General features: G+C 38.7%; 1 protein-coding gene across 1 annotated transcript in view; it reads right to left on the bottom strand.

Moving 5' to 3' along the window:
- LOC122803867 (melanoma inhibitory activity protein 2-like) overlaps window positions 1–22,045 on the bottom strand; it is a 477,884-nt gene that overhangs the window by 151,104 nt on the left and 304,735 nt on the right. The window contains exon 4 of the mRNA XM_044073547.1: window positions 4,882–6,301. Coding sequence (XP_043929482.1) covers window positions 4,882–6,301 — 1,420 coding nt within the window. The remainder of the gene's footprint in view (window positions 1–4,881; window positions 6,302–22,045) is intronic.

The raw sequence follows: 22,045 nt of genomic DNA, 5'->3' as shown, positions 1-22,045 counted from the left end.
TTTGGAAAATGAAGGGGGGAGAAAAGTAGTAGAAATCAAGAGAAAACAGCAGGGAAAGAATATGAAAATAAATTATGGAAGTTATGGGATAATGCAATCAATGGAAATATAAAGGAAAGGCATAATATGGTCATGTAAAAATATTTCCTGATATATCCACGGAAAGGAAAGGGTAAATAATGCTGTGAAAAAAAACTGAATGAAGATCTCTTATGAGATCAGGGATTTTTCTGAGGAGAATTTTGATTGATAAATAACCAGTACAAGGTAATATGAAATATAAACTATTAAAGTAAAGGACATGTAATGAATATAATGAGGAAGAAATAACAACACATTGTTTTTCGAATATGAGAAGAACAAAATATTTTGGAGAGAATATAAAATTACTATAAATGTGAACAATTCAAAAATATAAAGAAGGATACAATATTGTATGGAAATTATGAGAAAGGAAGGAAAAGTGAAAGTGATAATGGACAAAATATTGTTTGTAGCAATATGTGTGTTGTGGAGAAGATGGTGTGGAGGATTATTGTATAATTAAAATAAAAAAGATGAAGATCTGTTAGCTGAAATAAAAATATAGTTAGGGAAGAAAACATAGGGAGGATAGAGGGAGCTGTATCAAGACAAAAGAAATGAAAATAAATAGTAGTAAGTGAATATTGTTAACATGAGGAAAATGTAATTCTAACAATATGAAAAGTATAAATATTATTAAAGGAAAACTGAAAGTATAAATTATTGTGAAAAGGAAAGTGTAGCTAATATAAAATGTGTTTGGTGTTAAGATGTATATATAAATCAACCCCTACTCTTTTCGATAACTGTATGAGATCTTTTACCTTTCTCGCAGCTACCACAAACTAAGGAAGATGCGGCCTTTCCTTAAAATCTCATCGATATGATGACAAACTCAGGAGTGCAGCACCCCTAATGCTGTACTGCAGTGTTAGTAATTGAAAATGAATCCAATCACCTAGGGTGTGAATAAGAACCCACTGTCTCCTGACCTCCCAGCACACCAAGGGCAAGTGTGCTACCTGTTATGCCACTGGCACTAGAGTTAAAGTTAGCACATGAGTAAGGTAGTACATGGGAAAGAAGAAGCACCAAAAGTTTTGGCATTAGTAAACAACTCCCACTTACATGCATCCAAGCAAACCTCATTAATGATATGGAAAGTCTAAGTGTCCAAAAAGTACATTTCCATCATTTAAAAATATACACTGTTGATAAAAAGACACAACAGTTTACTTAGTCAATATTAGTGGATTTTGTAATGTAAACTGTAACTACCTATAAATGTAATTATATAATGAATGGTTGACATGTTCAGTACATCAACAACACTAAATGCTGACACCCAGTACTTCAGAAAAGGAAACAAATTTTCTTTTCTGATGCACTACCAATAATCCTACCATACATTCAGCTCAAATTTGTCTGAACAGTGGTAGTGTTAAAGAAAAGACTTTTTAAGGTAATCTGCACAATTAGGATAAGGGGTGGGGTTAGATCCTCCCAGTTCCACCTTAGTAATGTGTGCTAACTCTAACCCTACAGCTTACCTTAAAAAGTAATTTGCATAACACTACCACTACACCAGACAGCTCAAACACTCACCATACACGGAAATACACAAAAGCACACTAAATCTATTCCTTTAACTAACCTTTACCCAGACCCTAAAAGACTCACACGTGTGCGCGTGCACACACACACACACACACACATACTTTCTAAATCTATCCCCTTACCTAACCATTACCCTAAAATGCACACTCTTACACACAAACTTCCACCCCTGTCACTTACCTTTGCCAACCAAGCCATAGATCATCCAATAAAACCTTCACATCAATAGCCCTTCACTCAGAATGGACTACAAGTCACTTATTTCATGTAACTTAGTGTCAACAAAGGAATTTATATGTGTTTGCCTCTTGTTAATAAAAAGGATGGTATATTTATATAGTTATAATCAAATGCTACATTTCTTTTTGGTGCCTGTCCTCTTGATAGCCATCAATCCCCCATCCTCCAGTGACCTACACATTTTTTCCATGTTATGTCATTAAACCTACCTCTTCAGTGTAGACAGTGTAACTTAAAGCGTTCATAGTACTGTACTCTACTGTACTGTACTACATCTATGGACTGTATTTTCCATTAAAATATTTATAAGGGGGCTGCTGCCCCCTTTTAAACATTTTTCCATTTACACCTAGATAGGTGGGAGTTACGGGGGCAAGCATCCTACAGTTATAAACTATATTAACAAAAATGCAATTTGGAGATATCGCTGATGTCTCTTAAGATACAAACACTTAATTTTAAAGGTCATACAATGCGAATGACCATCTTGTTCTCAGCAGAACTTGTGCATAGTGTAGGTATTGTAAAATGATGATATTCTTTCAACCCCTGACATCCCAAGGCAATTGTGAGGAGCAAGTGAGAGCTGTGTATCTCACAAATCTTCCAGAAGGAGATTAGGATATTTTTCATACACTCCTAACACTCCACTCCTCACTGGTTGGAAAGCATGGTGCAAGTCTGGCTTGCCATAACCTATTTGAGTTCAAGCTTCTGTACACTAACAGTATTCAAACAGAGTACATGCACACTTCTTAAGAGACTCATCTTCCCCGAGTGTCACAATCCAGGAGGTGCTGTACCTGCTCTTCTTGCAGTTTGACCTCTTGTAGCAGAATTCTTTCAATGGCCTCTGGAGGGATGGGCAAGCTGGTTTCTGCTCACTCCCTTTCCTCACCTGCCAGCTCCTCAAGCAACCAGATGGGTAATAATAGCAGGGTTGTTTGGGGCACAGTCCACTTCTCTATGGCATAGACATAGCCATTTCTAAAAGAATATTTGATGCCATAACATGTTAAGTTACCAAACAAAGCTCACAAAGGTGAAACTGTAAATACATTGAGCTACTTTTTATTGCATTTGTTTAAACTTGTTTTTGTTGGACTCTTACCATCATAGTTGCTTCCTAAAATGTATGCTTTTTCTTATCAATAAATTTTATTTCTAAAGCTGATAACCCACCTTTCACAAGCACTGGAATATCTTGTAGCCTTACTGATGTTTCTTCACTAAAACCTACAGTCGATGACTGATATTCCAATATATGTATATCTCTGTGCTTGCTATCCATAGTCTCTGAATGAAATGAACTTGTTAGTGTCTTCATTTCTAATCTGGCCTGCTCTGCAGAATTGCACAACTGTGGCTCATAATGGCCATTTGTTTCTTGCAAAATTATTCCTTTGTCACTTAAATGACTGCTTTCTCTGAGTTCAGAACTTATTATCACAGGGTTGTCCTGTAAGAATAGCATGTCATGTTGTACTATATAACTCATTTCTGAAGAGTACTTAGATGCAGAATGCATATTTGTTTTAATCTCTTTTTGTGGATCCATTTTCTCCAGAGGTAGTTCCAACATAGGGCTAGACCTTCCACTGTGCTCCTGTATCACCTCACTGGGATTATTTTCATGTATTAAATTATCCTGCTGTGTGTCATCTTTAGTTATGCTCAATTCTAAGCTATTTTCCAGAGTAGTTTGCATGCCATTGGCATATTTCTGATGTAGCGAAAATGTGTGATGTCTGTCAGGTTCCTCCTTTGACTTTGAAATAGATAATGTATCTTCAGTTAAAATATGGCCATCTTTTTCAGATAACACAACTTCCTGTTTTGAAAAATGAAATTTTATTTGGTTTTCAACCACATCTCTGTTCTTTAATTCTCTATAACGTTCATTTGCCATTACTATTTTTTCAGAACCTGTAGCATGTTGCTTGGAAGTTAATTTTTCTAACTGCCTGTTTGTTAAAATATCTTCTGCAGGGCTTTCTAGAAATTCTGTAGAATAAAAATCCATATGTTCATCATGTTTCATGGATGCTGTGTTTTGTTCTGCATTGGCAAAATGGTCATTCTTTGAAAGGGCTGTGGAAAAGTCATGCACAATCTTCTGCTCATATGAAAGTTTCTCTATGAACAAGACTCCAGAGTCTGCAATAGGGGAGCTGCCCATTTCTGAATTTTGTAGAGAGTTCTGCATTTCCATGTCTTCATTGTTTTCTTCCTGCGGTAAAGACTCATTTTGAAATACAGAACATACATAGTTGGAACTACTTTTTAAAATTAAACCCTTCTGGCCCTGTTTGATCATAGCAGAGGTATATGGCAGAGCTTCACTTTGGAATACATAGGTATTTGCTGACAACCGTTCAGCATCTCTTTCTCTTTCATTCTGTTTAGATTGATAATGGTAGGTAAAGTATTCAGGGAAAACTCCATCCTTCTTTAAACCTATTTTACTATGCATTACTATTTCTGCTATCAATGTTTTGTGAATTAAATCACAGCTGCCTTTGTTTGTATCTTCAGTTATCCTCCCTTCACTTGTAGGTGTAACTTTAGTGTGTGCTATGGACTGATAAACATTGGTGTTTTGTACTTCATCCTTACTTAGACTCAGTTCTGAGTCTGCCATTATTCTGATTTTATTTTCTTCTATGTATGCATTTTCTTCCTCTAACGATTCTGAGCTAAAGCTGTCCTTTTCATTACCTTTTTCTTCAATTTCTGAAGCAAAGCATCCGGAGGTACTACCCTCTGTTTCTGAATTACTTGCACAGTTTAATGACTTCCATTCTTTAGAATCAAACTTTATTTCTTCTAACTCTTCCACAGCTGATGGTTGAGAATCCTGACTTTGGTAGAATATTGGCAGAACAGTTTCTTTACTGATTCTATTAACAGGACTGGACTCTGCAACATTCCCCTGCTGTTCTTTTTCAACATACATTTCACTAAAAGTAAAAAAGTTATTAGAAAAATTGTCATACCAACCTGGCTGATCCTTGCTTTTATATACCGATTCTTCTATTTGCTGTTTATCCTTATGCTCCTCACTTGCCCCTTTTTCATACATATCTGGACATTCCTTCTTTTTTACTGCATTCTGAAATTCATTTTTTTCATGCTGACTGCCACCTAAATTTATAAGATTAGCAATATTCATATATTGCCATCTGCTCTTTTCCTTTGTCTCAATATCTGTTTTTTGTGTATCATCATTGTTTAAAATACCAGATTTCTCTTTGTTTTCTTTAGTGTCTCTTTTAGATTCATCATCAGTTATGAATACTTCCTGATTATTTTGAGATGTAAACTCTTCTGTTTTATGTTGCAGATGAGTGCTGTCAGATATCACATCCTTTTCAGTTTTATATTGAGGTAGACTGTTACCAGATATTTCATACTCTTTTGTTTTATCTTGCTGAAGAGAGTCATCAGGCATTGTATCATCCTCCTTTGTATGTTGAAGAGTGTCAGCAGAAGTTATTAACTTTTCTGCTGTTTTCTGGAGATTTTCTTCGGAAGCTGCAATTATTTCTGCTTTAGGCTGGATAGAACTGGCATCAGGTATTTTACCTGTTGTCTGTCCAAAATTTAACATACTGCCTAAGTCTACATTAAACCAGCTTGACTTTGATTCTTCATTGTTAGGGACCTGTTTTAACTGCACATTTTCTGACTTGTGCATCACTTCTTCAGTCTGTTTTATCTGGCTATCAGTAAGCATATGTGCATTTAAGATTTCCGTACTGTCTTCTTTTTGATGCACACCATTCTCAGATACAAAATCTCTGGAGGTGATGTCTGTCTGTGTTTCGCTGACTATGTCTGGCTCTGCTGTTTTTTTACCAAATCCAAGAAACTCTGTTACACCTCCACCAAACCAGCTGGATTTTTCAGGTCCAGACTCTACTTTTTCATCTTCTTCCTTAAGCTCATCGACTAAAGTAATTTTTCTGCTTTTGAAAGAATTATCCCTCAGTGATTCAGTAACAGGTTTGTCTTTTTGGCCTTCATTTTTTCCTACACCAAGCCATCCCTTAACGTGAGAGCCTATCCAGCTTGAATCAACATATGAGTTATCAGTATCTTGTCTTTTGGCATCACTTTTCACTTCTCTGTCATTTAAAGTGTCTGAAAGATCTACATAGCCGTGGATATTCTTCCTTTCAAGTTCCTGATTTAAGCCATTCACAGAACCTGTGATTTGATGGTCTACACTTTTGGGTTGTGAGCCTTGAAATGAAACATGCATGTGATTTTGAAGATGAGCATCTGGAAAGTAGTCTTTGATTTCATGTTCTGTATTAGGATTTCCTGATAGTCGTGTATCAAAGTTTTCAATAAATTCACTGTCATCTTCACTTTCAGCAGTATATTCTTCTCCATTGAGACAAAGGAAATCTGTTTCCTGTGTGGAAAAAGTTAACAGAAGGTCAGACTTATATGAAATATATTTACTGAGATCAATGTGATTGTTAATGAGCTATATAAAGACACACTACTGACAAAAGTGTTATAAATGATTTTTGGTTATTTTAAATTTTTATTTTAAAAATGCTATTTGTGGCACTGAAAGTGCGGTAGAGATGGAAGACTACTACAGGAGGTACAGCAAACAGCATCTTACAGACATCCTAATGGCAGGTGATGTTCATGACCTTAGGTCACATAAGCTAACTAGAACATACCAGGGAATGGGTATGCAGAAATCAGTATTCAATCCACTGTTCATATTTAGAAAGAAGGAGGAATCCAGAATTAGTAACAACCAAGAATCCCTTTTACAAGGAATGATTGTCCCCCTAGGGTGGCTCATGAGGTGGCTTCTGCAAGGTACAGCTGATATCTGAGAGAGAGTGAGACAAGAAAAAGTGTGTGTGTGTGTGTGTGTGTGTGTGTGTGTGTATGTTTACAGGGAAACTAGGGACAATGGAACAGGATATACCTAAGCTACGTAGGCAGGGAAAAATATTTGGGTAGGTGAAGAGGGAGGGCACTCAGCTAGGGCCAGAAAGAGGGTCTGCAGGAGAACGAAGGATTACTTTTGGATTGTGCTTGAGATGATAAGGCATTTAGCTCTTCATAAATGCAATGGCTAATACAGATGAGAAGCAAGCTGACGGGAAGACCTGCTGACCCACAAACATGATTTGTCTGCTCCCACTGCATTCTCTTCAGGTTTTTGTCTTCTTGAACAAGATCCAGAAAGTGTGGTATAGTAGATGCCAAAGTCATTATGGGAGGGGGAACAGACTTGACAGGAGGAAGGCGATGGTATAATGGAGTAAAGATGCAGGATTTGATAAACAGACCCCCTACTCTTAGGCTGACAGAATTTGGGCTCCAAGTTTATTCACAGAGGATAGCCCTATGTGGGTTAGCCTGGGGTTGCAAAACAGCTCATCATATGGTGGCTCAAAAAGTGAGATAAAGGTATGAAAATGTATTAACATTAGCCCAGGTAGAATGCTTGTATTAAGCAGCTGCCATTATAATGTGCATCTTTCTCATAATGCTTCTTCATCCCCATCCCTCAAATCACTACCCACTTGTTACAAAATGCAGAACTCATACTTAGATTATTTCCACACTGCACTGTGACAGTACATAGCATCATTATTTTTAACTCTTTTACCACCATTATATGATCACTGATTCTCTGTGTATAGACTTTGGTGGTTTTCCCTATGTAAAAAGTGGAACAACCTCTGTAAAGGATAATATAAACCACCATCTTTGACAGACTAGTATCTGTCTCTCTGTCTGCTCCCTAGAACCCTATTGGTCACTGTATTAACATAATAGGGGCTATTAGTGATATATTTGCACCCTCCCACAAGTAAAGGTCCCTTTCATCTTCACTGGTTCAATGGTTTCAAGATAATGGTATCTGCTCCTGGAAAAACTGCTTGCCTCAAACTACTCCTTAAAGCTGTTAGTCCTTCTGTAAACAAATTTGACAGATGTGACAGCTGCCTTAACCAAAGTTTCATCACCCAAGACAGCATTTCAGTTGTTCTGTATAACTTATTGGCACTGGCATTGTCCTGGTGAATCATTGTCCTAGGAACACCATGAACGATGTAGCAATTTGGGGTGTACTGCACTTTGCTGACAGATCTGGCTTCCAAAAATTTAGTCAGACAATGGATTAAAACAGCTGAGAGAAGTGGATGATCTGATAAAAAAATAAAATAAATAATACTAGTACTACTACTACTACTACTAATAATAATAATAATAAATATTCAATAAAATAAATGTAATAATAAATTATAATACTTTTCATACCTAAAGACAGGTAAAAACTTTACACTATGAAATATCTATTTAATCAGTACTGTTTTTATTCACAAATCTTGCTCTTGCCTGCTGGCTCACTCAGATCCTGTCACTCTAAATCCAAGCACTTTGTTCATCACCTCACTTACTGCTGTACAAATAATGTACAGTAAATTTTATCACTAGGCAGATTTCTCTCTTTCAAATGGTAAGCAATATATTTTTTTACTGAAACAATGCAGTAGGAAAAGAGGGGTCAGACAAGCAAATGAGGCAGATGAGCTGACAATATACTATACAGGTAGCTAGAGATGTATTTGCCAATCTTTCCTCCCTCACTGCAGTAGTCAGTATGAAATCCTAGGAATACCCATAATCCCAAGTGATCTTTTTTGCTGATGTCCTATTCCGGGATACCTGAATGCTGTGCCTCTAGTTTCAAGCCATAGCCAGCCATTCAGCACAGAACCTGTAAGATCTTCCCCTTCTCTTATAAGGAAAACTGCCCTAGAGTTGATCTTTTCTTTTCACACCAGGTGACCCTCTGACACTCTAGTGTCTTAGCAGGTATCTATGAACCTCTTGCTTCTGCCAAAGGGGTTAGGTAATTTCACAAAATCACTTACATTTCAAAGCATTATCACCGAGAATAAAGAAACATTTCTACCTTCCAAAGGTTTAGAAACCAGGTCTAATCTGGTACTAAAGTCTATACTTGGATGCTGTTGTTTTCTACACTACCAGTAAAAAGAAACATCTTCCCCATTGTAACCAACTGTTTGAAAAGATAAATGGTGGTGGTCATACTGTAAACGTTGAAGAGAAAAAGTGCTAGGTGGCCATCACTGATCACTGATGTGACATTACTATTGTACGTAAAAGGGTGGGAGGAATTTCATTTTATTAAAGAATTAAATTATAAAGTCAAAACACAGCACAGACATGTTGTATTCTTCCAGTACATGCCATAAATTAGTTCTCTGGAATAAAGGATATGTCCACTGTAAACAGTGCTAAATAAAAACAGAGACACAGCTTTGAAATCTTCTACTGAATGCAAGCCATTTGTTGTGTCTTTCGGCTTTTCCCGGTTAGGGGTCTCCACAGCGGAACTCCGGTCTGCTAATGATTGGCAGTTGATTATTACGTGCTGAGTTGCCGGCCCTAACGCACAACCTTCAACGAAGGTACGCTCATTCACGCATGTCTCCACAGAAGTCGCTCTAGCTGAGAATCGAACGGGACAACGTCTTGCTGTGAGGCGACAATATTAATGACAGGTCACAGTAGCCCTGGCAGTCTCCTTGTTTATCTTGTAAGAAAGAGATAATGAGCTTCAGTGCAATTATAACTGTATTTGCCAGTCTATACCAGAGTAAATACAATCCACAATAATTCCACTGTTGTAGATAATGTACTTCTCGACTGTACAGATTTTCACAGAATGTCCAGATTTTTGCCTCATATTTTTGGTCTGTTTCTCATAAAAAATTGTGTTTTTTGATAAATCACTGGGATGATCTAAGGATTAAAGTCGGTAAATAATGACATGCATTTGAGTTTCAGACCATGTCCTTAGAAAAATGCATGCTAATGCAAATCCTATTTTTCTAGCAACTTTTTAAGTTTATAAGAGCAATATTCAAAATGTGTCCCTATTTTGGGACCTTTGTACCCCCATTTTGTCAGGCTTTGTCCAGATTTCTTGCACTAAGAAGTTGGGAGGTATGAATGTAGTAGTAGTCTCACCAAAGACTGCTCACTTTACAAAATATCTTAGCAAGAAATTTTCACTGGAAACAACATTTTTATATAAAACAGAAACAATCATTTGCATCTATGTGGGCTTTAAAGAAATCAAAACCACACCAACACAGGTTGCAGTGTGAGGTGTGAATACATCATAACTTCTTTGCTTGGCTGGCACAAATCATAGAATATTAAGGCAAAGTCTCACTCTGTACAGATTAATCATGACTGTCACTCTTACAGCATAGGCAAGAAATATAAGATTATGGCATCATTTAAGACAGTTGACTGTACATTGCATACAATACGATGAATGCAGCTAGACAAAATCTGCTGTCACTGAAGTTAGTCTTGAAGAAAAGAAAATATCTAGAATTTAAGTATTTTGCCTTCTTTGGGTCTGTGTGATATTAGGGGGGAAATAACTAAGGAGTAATGGTATGGATGCTGGGGGAAGCAGTGGAGGATTGCCCTCCTGCACAAGAAAGTTGCCTCTTATAATGCCTTGCTAAGGTCAACAAAAGTAATTTTCAGTATATTCTCTGTTAACACAGGGCTAGTTGAATGCAATTATAAATAAATACATAAACAAACACAGACAACTCACACTGACTTCAATGGGTCAAATGTTTGGTTGCTAGAATAGTTCCAAAAGGGATGTGTTTTATTTCACAAAACCACTTTTTGTTGAAGTGCGACTTGCTGGAAGTAACTCAATGAATCTGCATTTTGTTGAATCAGAAAATGAAAGCATCCTATATCAATATGGCAGTACTTTAGTAGGGGGCAAGTTTCTAACACCCCCACATGGGGGAAGCTATGCTTTTCACATATCCCTTATCTACATTTTGCAATTTTGAGGTCACTTAAACTTGGGGAAAATGGATAAACTTGAAGATGACAGTTTTTCACTTTTCATTCTGTTACCCTAGAGTTGTATTAATTATTTTATTTATTATTTTATTTTCTGTTATTTAAGTTTGTTAACCAGGTAAGGGTACTAGTCCAAGAATTCTTTTCAACCAAGAGCAGGTCCAGAAGACATTATAGCAATACAAGAGAGGATTTTAATAAACAGCCTATACAGTTCACAAATCTTATAAAGAGAAAAATGAAAAAAGTATACATGTCTAACATCAAACAACTTGTAGAATCAATGAATTCAGCTCATGCAGTAAATGATTGGGCTACAGTTGTGTAAGCTTTACAAAACACACAAGTTTATATAGAGAGTTGGTGGAAAATTCACACTCAGCATGGGGAATGCAAAACAAATTCCAGAATACTATTTAATCAATTCAGCAAAATGCAGGCTCAGTGAGCTACTTTCTGCAAGTTGTGCTCTGATAAAAAGGGATTCTGCAATGTGTCACAGATCCTTACAACAGTTATACAGACCAAACTGTCCTAAGACATGGTTGTTTGAAGTGAAAATGGCTGCACTTTATATCAGCATGCAGATACCTTACTAATGCCTGCAATGTTTACGTCAAAAAAGTAGCCATGAAGAATAAGAATAATGATAATTCTCAAAAGCAATCAAACATGTTCTTGACTTAAAAATGTATAACTTTCTGTGAAATATTATTAGTTACAGGCAAGGACAATAGTATAGTATTATAATCAGGAATTAAGTGACTAAAGTTGGTATCACGTAGTGTGATCTTGGTGGCTAAGAAGTCTTACTTCCCGGTAGACACCATCAATAGCTGATGTGAGAGTTTGAGCAAATCAGGGTAATTTAATTAAATATTTATTTTTCTGTGCTGTGATATGATTTGCCGTTTTGGATAAATCTGACTTTGTTTGTAACTGCCCATTTACTGCAATATTATATCTGGATATGTTGCATGTCAGTTCTCCAAACATTTCCTGAGTGTACTGAACTGTGAGACTAGGATGGTCATGCAGTAAAATCATATTCTTCTTCTTCTTTCGGCTGCTCCCATTAGGGGTCGCCACAGCAGATCAACTGCTTCCATTTCCTCCTGTCCTCTGCATCTTGCTCTGTCACACCAACCACCTGAATATCTTCTCTCACCACATCCATAAACCTTATCTTAGGCCTTCCTCTTTTCCTGTTACCTGGCAGCTTCATCCTTAGCATCTTTTTCCCAATATACTCTGCATCCCTCCTCAGCACATGCCAAAAAAAATGTAATCTTGCCTGCCTGGCTTTGTCTCCAAACCTTCCAACCTGGGCTGAACCTCTAATATACTTATTCCTAATCCTGTCCATCCTCGTCACACCCACTGCAAATCTTAACATCTTCAACTCTGCCACGTCAAGCTCTGACTCCTGCCTTTTTGTCAATGCCACTGTCTCCAACACGTATAACATAGCTGGTCTCACTACCCTCTTGTAGACCTTCCCTTTCACTCTTACTGGTACTCGTCTGTCACAAATTACTCCTGACACTCTTCTCCACCCACTCCATCCTGCCTGTACTCTCTTCTTCACCTCTCTTCCACACTCACCATTACTCTGAACTGTTGATCCCAAGTACTTAAACTCATTCACCTTCACCACCTCTACTCCCTGCATCCTCACCATTCCTCTATCCTTCCTCTCATTCACACATATATATTCTGTCTTAGTCCTGCTAACCTTCATTCCTCTTCTCTCTAAAGCATATATCCACCTCTCCAGGGTCTCCTCCACCTGTTCCCTACTCTCGTTACAAATCACAATGTCATCTGCAAACATCATAATCCACGGGGACTCCTATCTGATGCAGTAAAATCATATTAACTGAGCAAAATGAATAAATGTGAACATTAAATTAATTACAGTCCCACTATGGTGTAAAAATATATAACAAGATGTTCATTGAGTAGTGAAAGGAGCTGAGAAAAAGTAAGTGTGCCTTCTCATTTATACACTGTATTGCTTCTATTCCATCTTCAAAAGAGGTGTAAACTTCTCTTTGATTCATAAGAGATGGTTGGAATCACAGGAGTTACAAGGCAACTGAGCCACAAGGCCATTTCCACATTGCCAGTAGCCACCTTTAGGCCTTGTCTTCCTTTTCAAGGAGGGCCATACCAGTCGTATCAGGGGTGAATTTATGTATACCCATCCAGTTGTCCAGGATTTTTTAAAGGCAGATAGTGTGTCACACTGCTCAACTTGGAGAGGAGGTTTGCTCCTGAGAAGGGGTGGATACTGCATGACAAATCTAAGCCTCCTCTTTGTCTTATTTATTTGTTGGAGTAGATTTAGCTCTATGGGCCTAGTGTTAGCTGGACTATTTAATTTAAGCAGGTATAAGAGTTCATGAACAACTGGATTCTTTACAGCCCTACAAGCAAGGTACATATCACCCACAATGACTCTATATGAAACTGAGCAAAGAGATAAAGCTTCTAGTCATTCTTGGTAGTTCAGATATTTTAAGCCCATGACCATTTTAGTTACAAATCACTGGGGTCTTCCCAGTTGTTTGATATGCTTATTAAGGTACACCCCAAGTGGGGCATACTCAGTGATGGGTCTAATCAGTGTGGAGTGCACGTTTGTAAGGACTTTTTTTGATATGAAAGAAATACCTTGTGCTATGAGCTGTGCAAGGTAAAAAGATTTCCTAACCACCATTACAATGTGATGGTCAAATGTGAGGGAGCTATCCACCAATGTATCTAGGTTTCTCACTACCTTTTCACTTTGAAATGGTATATGTTATCTATGCTATAAGCTGGGGTTAGGAGATGCTTACTAAATACTACAGTGATGCACTTTTTGGCATTGAATTTGAGCCCGTTTTTGCTTTACTAGCTACATCAAACAGACAGGAGAAAACTAGATATAGTGTTCCATGAAAAGAAGACGAAAGTAGGATTGTTAATTGAAATTGCTACACCTAGTGATTATGCACTGCGAGACACAAAGTCATAAAATACCAGGATTTGCAGGCAGAAATGAGGATAATGTGGAAGAAGAATACCTAGATGGTTCCAATAGTAAGAGGAGCAATGAGTCTCATAAAAAATAATTTTGTCTTATTTAGACATGCTACTGATACATGTAACTCCATATGAACTACAGAGGGAGTCAGTTCTGGGTACATTGCAGGTGCTGCAGAGAGCACTTCTGACTAACATCAAAGATTGAAACAATACTAATTTCACAAACTTTAATCATACTTTGACTTAGGAATGGGGTCCATTCCCACCCTAGTATTAGAAATCAAAAAACATGGAGAAATAAAAACAGGAGATTTACCATACTCATCAGCTGTTTACAAAAGGCAAAGCAAGATTAGGTGATATAGAAACAGAAAATCTGAAGCTAAGAGTGCATTTGTAACATCAGAATGTGCGAGAATGAATAATAATTGGTCCACAAGCTGCTGTGTAAAATAAAGTTTTGATAAAGGCCAAAAATAATGGGAAGACAAAGGAGTACAATCAGGGACAGATTTTAAATGTTGCTCATATAAACTTAGAAAGTTGAAAGAATAAAATGTTTTCATATTAATAATAATAATAATAATAACAACAACAATTTGTTAACTCTTCCAATGGAACAAGGCAGATTGGAGTTGTCCAATTTGAAGGGGTATTTCAGAGCTATACAGTTAAGGCTCCTATACATAGCACAAGCAGAAAACTATAACTCAAAGTGGAAAGAGGTGATGATGAAATGGGGGGAAGCTCAATAAGCAAGTAGAGACTGGGATTTTGGATGCAGATATTTAAGCAGAATAACAACAATCTTACAGAATATTATATTCTTAAAGTAGCAGAAAGTATTCTAAGAACTAAGTCAATATGGGAATGGAGAAAGGAGATTCTGATGATAGGGATGACTGCAACTAGGGATAAAGACAATAGGCAAGAGGGGCTGGAATTTATTGGAGAAAACTGGCAAAGGAACCAAGGTATTGGAAGTAAATAACTAGAGAGGGAAAGGTAATAGAATGGGAAGATGACAAGAATTTATTTGGACTGCAGGTTAGAGACTGCCTTCTCTATCAGGGACTGATATCAGAGTACAGGCAAAGAGAAAGAAATAGGGGGGGGTCCTAAATGAAAGACCAGCACTGGGAGAGTTTTTAGTAGAATCTAGAATAGAAGCCGCTGTTAAAAAATGAATAATTAGTAGCGCATACAAAATATTGCATGATAACTATAAGAATCAGTCTAAGGAGGTTAGAAAGGATTGGGAAAGAGAGCTTGGATAAGCAAGTCACAAAGAAGTAATGGGGGATATATGTTTGTCTCCCAAATATGCAACAAAATCTAGAAGATTTAGGATTTTTGTTTGGAAGCATTTACATAGATATTTTATACCCCAAGCTGACTCCTCAGAATGTTTCCTGAGCAGACAGCAAATGTTGGAGGTGTGATGGGGAAGGAAGAAGTAATTGGAAACATATTTTCTGGGAGTGTAATGAGTTGGCAGACTTTAAAGATTCTTTGCGAGTACCCTATTAGAGATAATGGGCGATCAAATTGGTGCAACTAGGGAAATTATTTTTCTGAGCTATGATACAAAATCTGAATTGCCTAGACATATAGTAAGGCCTTGCTGAGTCTAATTATGGTGGCTGCCAAAAAAAAAAAATTATCAGAAAATGGAAATCAAAGTCTAAACCAACTGTAATAAAATTGATGAATATAGTAACAGAGATAAAACAACTGGAATTGGGATCTTTAGAAAAGGGTAGGAGCAAATTTGGAAAAAAATGAAAACTGTGGGAACAATTAACAGGTAAGGAATGATGTTTAAAAGAAGGCAGGATTTGAATGAGCTGTGTAATGTTTGACTGACAACGATTGGGAAGATTATAAGTGATGTATAATGTTTGCAATTAAAGTTGTGCCAATACAATCTGTGATGTAAAATGCTTGCAGCTGGGACTATGCCAATATGGTTTGTTTTCATTTATATAAATGTATGACTGCCTATGTCATACATGATAATTTAATAAAGATACTTCTTGTTAAAAAAAATACACAAAGTCCTTTTCAGGGACAACCTAGGAACAATGCCTTTATAATGGACTTGCTCAAGGTCACACAGTAGATAAATTAGAGCTGAGGTCAAACCCTGTACCATAGCAACTATAACTGACAACTCTAACCATTTGAGCCAATTGCCAGTTTAGCATGCTTTTTCTGAAAGATATGGAATCTGAAACTTAGATGTCTGTCATTTTTTAGTTACTTAACTCTTCAGTCGTTTGCCAGAAAGAACCCCACAAATTTTATGAGGCACACACCAAAATTATGAGGCAAAATCTGAACATCTGGCAAACTTCTGGGTGGTTGAGCTGTATGATGAGACTTTAAGCTTATGCATACATACATATATACATACTACTTGCTCCTTTGGTTGTCACCATTTGCCTACTGCTACAGTTCATGTCTATCCATACAGTTGTTCTGTAATGGGTTAGACTAGAATGATAACTATAATACAATAAAAAACTGATGCAGAAGAAAGAAATTAATTCTGCATTGTAGCAATAATCCATGAGAGGGTGTGGGAATGGCAGGATTTAGCCACTGCTGGCATGGTTTGATAACAACTGTGAAACCTTAGTGACCAAACAAAGCCAGCCGTGGCTAAATCTTATAATGTCAACACAGTTATGGGTTACTGCTATTTTAAAATTACATTATTTAAGAGATAAATTGCTTACCTTTCTTAAATAATGCCATTGTATAATGGCACCTTAGTCATCCTCCTCCTCCTGTGCTGGGTTTTGATATATTGTGCATAGGTATAACACGTTAGTCCACACGCCTGCACAGTACAGCCATACATGAGATGGAGGAAGCTTTCTTCTCTTAGAAGTGCCACCAGCGAGTTTGTGTGTCTTTAAAAGCTGAGGCAGAAGATATGAACACACAATAGGGACATTTCTAAGAACAGAATATATTTATCTCATTTTCCCTACCAGTTTCTTTACTTTTTCTTTTGTTTTTTTTTAAATAATACAGCAGTTTGACCTGTCTGACTGCTAAGAATTGCTGAGGAGCTGGATTTTATTCTATAAGATATGGAATATATTTGGTTTACAATGGGTATGCTGATTAGTCAGCACACACATTTCTGAATAACAAAAACGTTTAATTGTATAATAGTGGTCCTGTACTTCAGAAAATATTCTGGAAATGCTTCACTCTCTCACTTCACAACAGCATTTCATAGTACCCTAGCATTCTGACAACAGACTGTGGGCAGGATTCATGAAGCCTCCGTGTAAGAGTTACAAGGCTTACACGGAGGCTGCAGTTAAACGGTGTGATGTCAGCATGTCATGCATATGCATGAGGGCATGCTGAATCACACCTAAGGCTAACACGGTCCGTGGAAGACAGTAGGAGGCGTGTCCGTAGGCTGAGCCCTGCAAACGGACATGCCCCCAGAAGAGTAAAAGTCCCGAAAGTAACCCCCCACGACAGAGTCCATGTAAATGTGAATAAACACAACACAACACATGCCCCCACAGACTATGAACATAAAATGTAGAAATGAACATCTTATAATTTTTTTTTTAAATTGTAAAGATGTTTGCCCGTGAGTGCGCTCGTTTGCATGGGCATGCCCGTAGCTTAGCCACAGTTAGCAGTCAGTGGAAAAGCATATAAGAACTAAATATGCAAAGTAAGCCAAGAAGCAATAGCGTAGTGGTAGAGACGTTGGCTGAAGAGCAGGCAGTCATGGCTCAAGCCCCCACAACATCAATTTTTATTTTTAGTGAAATAAGCACGAAACAAGTCCCTGACATATATGTACACATATAAAATTATATTTTATGTAAAATATAATGAAATGGGCCATGTATTTTGAAGAAATGTGAGATAATAAAAAAAAAAATATATCAGATGTGCCTATAGCTGAGCTACAGTCTAACAAGTTGAGTACATCTGCCTGTAGGTGAGCAGTGTTTTAACAGGTATAAAATGAGTGCCCGTAGGTGAGCAGTGGTTTAACAGGTGTAAAATGAGTGCCCGGGGTTGAACAGCATTTTAACACGCTGAAACTGTGTGCCCATAGCTGAGCTGAGCGTAATATGCGTGCTGACAGCCAAATGACGCGTAAACCAGCGTAACCCGTTTGCGCGGAGCTGCGCACCGTGCCAACAAGCTAACCGACGGGCAACGTTGAGCAAGCTGTATCAAAACTGCCTTTACACAGACACACCTCCTAGCCTGTGTAGGCAGTCATAAAATATAAAAAGCAATGGCCAGGTTTGAACCCAGGATACCATGCACCATAGTCAAGGTAGTGAACCACTAAGCCATGACAGTTGCACTTAGAAATGCAGTAATAGCATATATATAGGAATGAATAGAAAGAGGAGCATGACAAAGCAGGTTTTGTGAAGCTGATACAATTCCAAAATGGCCAATCACAGATAAGTGCTGGAAAAATGGCATATATAGGTTCATAGGTTCATAGGTAGGTACTAGGCTATCAGCCCAAGGGCCTACATGTAAGCCTAGCCAACAAGGTTCGCCACCCAAAAAAGTTATTTTCCTGTGCCACTGTCTAGCAGAAACACAGAAGTGATCCTCGGGGTGCATTTCCTATTTCCCATCCACTCATCAGGATTTTTCTTGAAGAGTGCTAATGAAGAACTTTGCTTGACATAGATGGGTAGCCTGTTCCACAGTATGGGAAGTCTCTGGGACAGGAATCTATCCCTCCAGCATGTCCTGTTTATGGTGGTGACAAGGTTTAGGCCCCTACAGCATGTAGCTCGGAAGGATTGGGATTTCTTTAGATGTAGCATGTCCAACAGCTCTGGGTTTGACATAGCTTTATATGTTAGGCAAAGATCACCTCGGAGTAGGCGATATGCTACGGAGTAAAGCTGGAGTTTTTTGAGACTGTCAGTGTAAGGCATTTGTTTGAGGCCAGTAATCCTCTTTGTGAGGTACTTCTGTGGCCTTTCCAGCTGCTGCAGATGTCTTGTGACGTACATTCCAAAAGGGGCGTTGTACTCTATAATGAGTGTCGAGTAGAGGGGAACAATGACCTGTTTTTTCTTGGATGAGAACCCTTTTATGATGAGGTATGCCACGTAGAAGGACTTCCTGACTACTGTGGCGATGTAACTATCAAAGGAGAGACTACTGTCCACATGGGTCCCAAGGTCTCTTATCACACATTCGGTGTCAAGTAGATTGCTGCCTATGTGGTAGTTCAGGAGTTTTACCAAAGGGAATGACACTGCACTTTTTGGCACTGAGCTTCAGGCCATGGCTCTGACACCAGGCATCTGTCTCAGTGAGACCCTTCTGTAGTATTGTCCACATCATTTGGGGACTTGACAATGGCTCCTAGTTTGCAGTCATCTGTGAACTTTGTTAGCCAGAGGCCTTCTGTGTTAGCTTGTACTTCAGAGAAGCAGATACCAAACAGGAGAGGTCCCAGGACTGAACCTTGTGGTACTCCACTTGTCAGTTGTTTGAGGTCAGATTTGGAGTCTGCAACTTATACAGTGTGGGTTCTATCAGTGAGCCAGTTGGCAACCCATTTTAAAACGTATAGATTTATACCTAGTTTAGTGAGTTTAGCTATACTTCCAGAATGGGGGAATCAAAGTTTCATACTTCTGCAATGTTCTCAATAACCAAAGGAACTAGTGGCCCTCCATCCCCACCATACACATTATTAATTCCTTGTGGAAACACTGCACTGGCATCACTCCCAGGTACGCATACATACACATCACACATTATACTTAGATCGTACTTCTGTGGCGTTTTGATGACGAGATGGATAGTTAAACCATCCTTCATGCCGTGTTGGTTTAGGGTGTCGCCATCCTTCAGAATCTTTCCAGCAAAGATCAGAACCAGCTGGTCTTGATTTGCTTTAAACCTCTATAAGCCCCATAGGCGGGAATACACAGCATAACCAATTGTAGAACCGACTTGCAGCCAGAATGTCAGGTGTAGGTGAGGGTAGTTGCTTCCGAGCACAGAGGTGGGGTGTTGAGGAGTCCAAATATATGATTTGGCTCCTTGTCCACAATCATGAGGCCCAACTCATGCAGGGCCAGGTCCTGTGGGGAGCATATAGGGCTGAGGCGTGGGACCGGTTGGCTCATGATCTCACCAGTGCCACAGGGATACCAAGGACTGGTGAGTAGGTCCGTCACCACCATGCGGACCTGAAGAGACGGAAGCAGGACCAACTGAACCATTGGATCCAGGAGGCCCGGCAAATGCCCAACGCCCGACTACTGAGTAAGTTACATGTAATTATTTATGTAAGAAATTAACCTAGCTGATATTATGGAGATGTGTATTCCAATATTACTTTATTTATATTACAGCTGCAGGTGTCCGTTCTGCGAACCGTAGAGCCTATGGCGATAGGCTGGCACAGTTGCGCCACCAGGCAGGTCAGTAATTCTCTCCCTGTAACTGTAAATAAATATATAAGTATGACAGTTAGCAAAAGAGTGCAGTGTAGTCACTAATTAATAAAATGTGCAAGTAACAGTGTAAGAGGGTTTGCAAGTATTGCTTGATTACAAAAGTGTGATGCAGCCTGTAATCCAAACATAAAAATTAAACAAGTCTGAAATAAAGATGTCCCACCTGTAATATAATAGTACATAACCTGCAGCAGGCTGAAAAGTACAGCTGCAGAAGCTGAGTAAAACACGTGTGAAATATATCCCTGTTGAAATACAGAAACATGATAGAAGTGAGACTGTTGGAAAGGATTGTTATAACTACAGGTAAAACATGTCAATAAAGCCTAGAATTAAGTACCATACTGAATTGTAAAAATAAAACAAGTGAGAGAGTGTGAGAAAGAGTTATGAATACACCAATAAAGTAGTAATAACTCCTGAATAAAGTATACCGCAGTCAGTACAGAATGAAATGAATGTGACAGGCAGAACCAAACAGTAACATGTGTTGAAAACGGTACCGCAGCTGGAATGTGTGTCCCAAAATCTGGATATGTTGCAATATGCAGATAGTATTGTTGTCTGAAATACCAAACATCCACAGTTGTCTATAGCTATATAAAGCAAATGTAGCAGGATGATGTAGCTGAACAGAGCCAGATATGAATGTGTATGAATAAAAATGAAAATGTATATTGATGTAGCAGTAACATTCCTATCACCAACCTGAAGTAGTTATCACATAGGAAACTGTAGGCAGAACTTTAGTGTGTATATATCTGCAGCTATTAGAAATGTACAGCATATGTATTGGTATTTGAAGTTGTTAATTAAATTTTCTTCACCCTACCCTATAACCACATATAATCCATTCCACGTGAAATTGGTATGTGCAATCACAATTAACACCCCTGGACATTTGTCCTGTTGGTTCATACATATTTGCATGTATGTTGATGCATCTGCCCTGTTCATACATCCATACCTGATGGGCTGTTGCCATCAATCAACCCTGCATGTTGTTGAACTGTGTATTGCTGTTCAAATTATGCATGTGTTATGCTTGCTGTTCAATGGTTTGAATATATGGGTGTTTGGTTAATGGGAATACTAATGCATGCTGTTACAACTAATTGTGAATGGTGTTGTACGTTACTAACCCAAACTGTCATAACATAATGCAAAACACACGATGACAGGGAAGGCGGGTTCCAGCGGACCCACCTCTCCCTCCTCAGCTGGCGAGTGCACCTGGCAGTAGTGCCCAGGCCGGACCCTCCTCCGGTGGCCCTGTGCCACCTGCAGGTGGAAGCGCTGCAGGGGATGGGGCTCGTCCACCCTCTGCAAGTGTGGCCGGAGGAGAACATCTACTCACCCTCCGTAATGTCCGGACTGCGGTGCGTAGGGAGATCCGGGACGCTGTTCTTGGGCCCCTACGCCAGCTTGAGGCACGGGTGGCACAACTAACGGGCATGCCTGCTGCCCGGCGTACACAGCCCCCAGCACAGCCCTGTCCTGGGCAGTGAAGGCACAGTGGCAACTGCCCATGGGTGGGGATATCAGTTCCACTGTTGCCATCTGTGGGCTCATGGGCTCTAGATATCCAAACATCCGTCCCCGTCAATTGTGTAACCCCCCCACATGTGTCATACACCGCCCCTGTATGCGTCTTGTTTGTCTTGTCTGTTAACCTACCCAACCTACCTCCCCAGCTATACCGACTTCCTGTACCTGAC

Source organism: Protopterus annectens, chromosome 6.part0 (assembly GCF_019279795.1).
Source record: "Protopterus annectens isolate FY-2018-M chromosome 6.part0, PAN1.0, whole genome shotgun sequence".
In the NCBI taxonomy this organism is placed as follows: domain Eukaryota; kingdom Metazoa; phylum Chordata; order Ceratodontiformes; family Protopteridae; genus Protopterus; species Protopterus annectens.
Note: the sequence above shows the minus strand (reverse complement) of the source record. Positions and strands in the feature narration are given on the sequence as shown.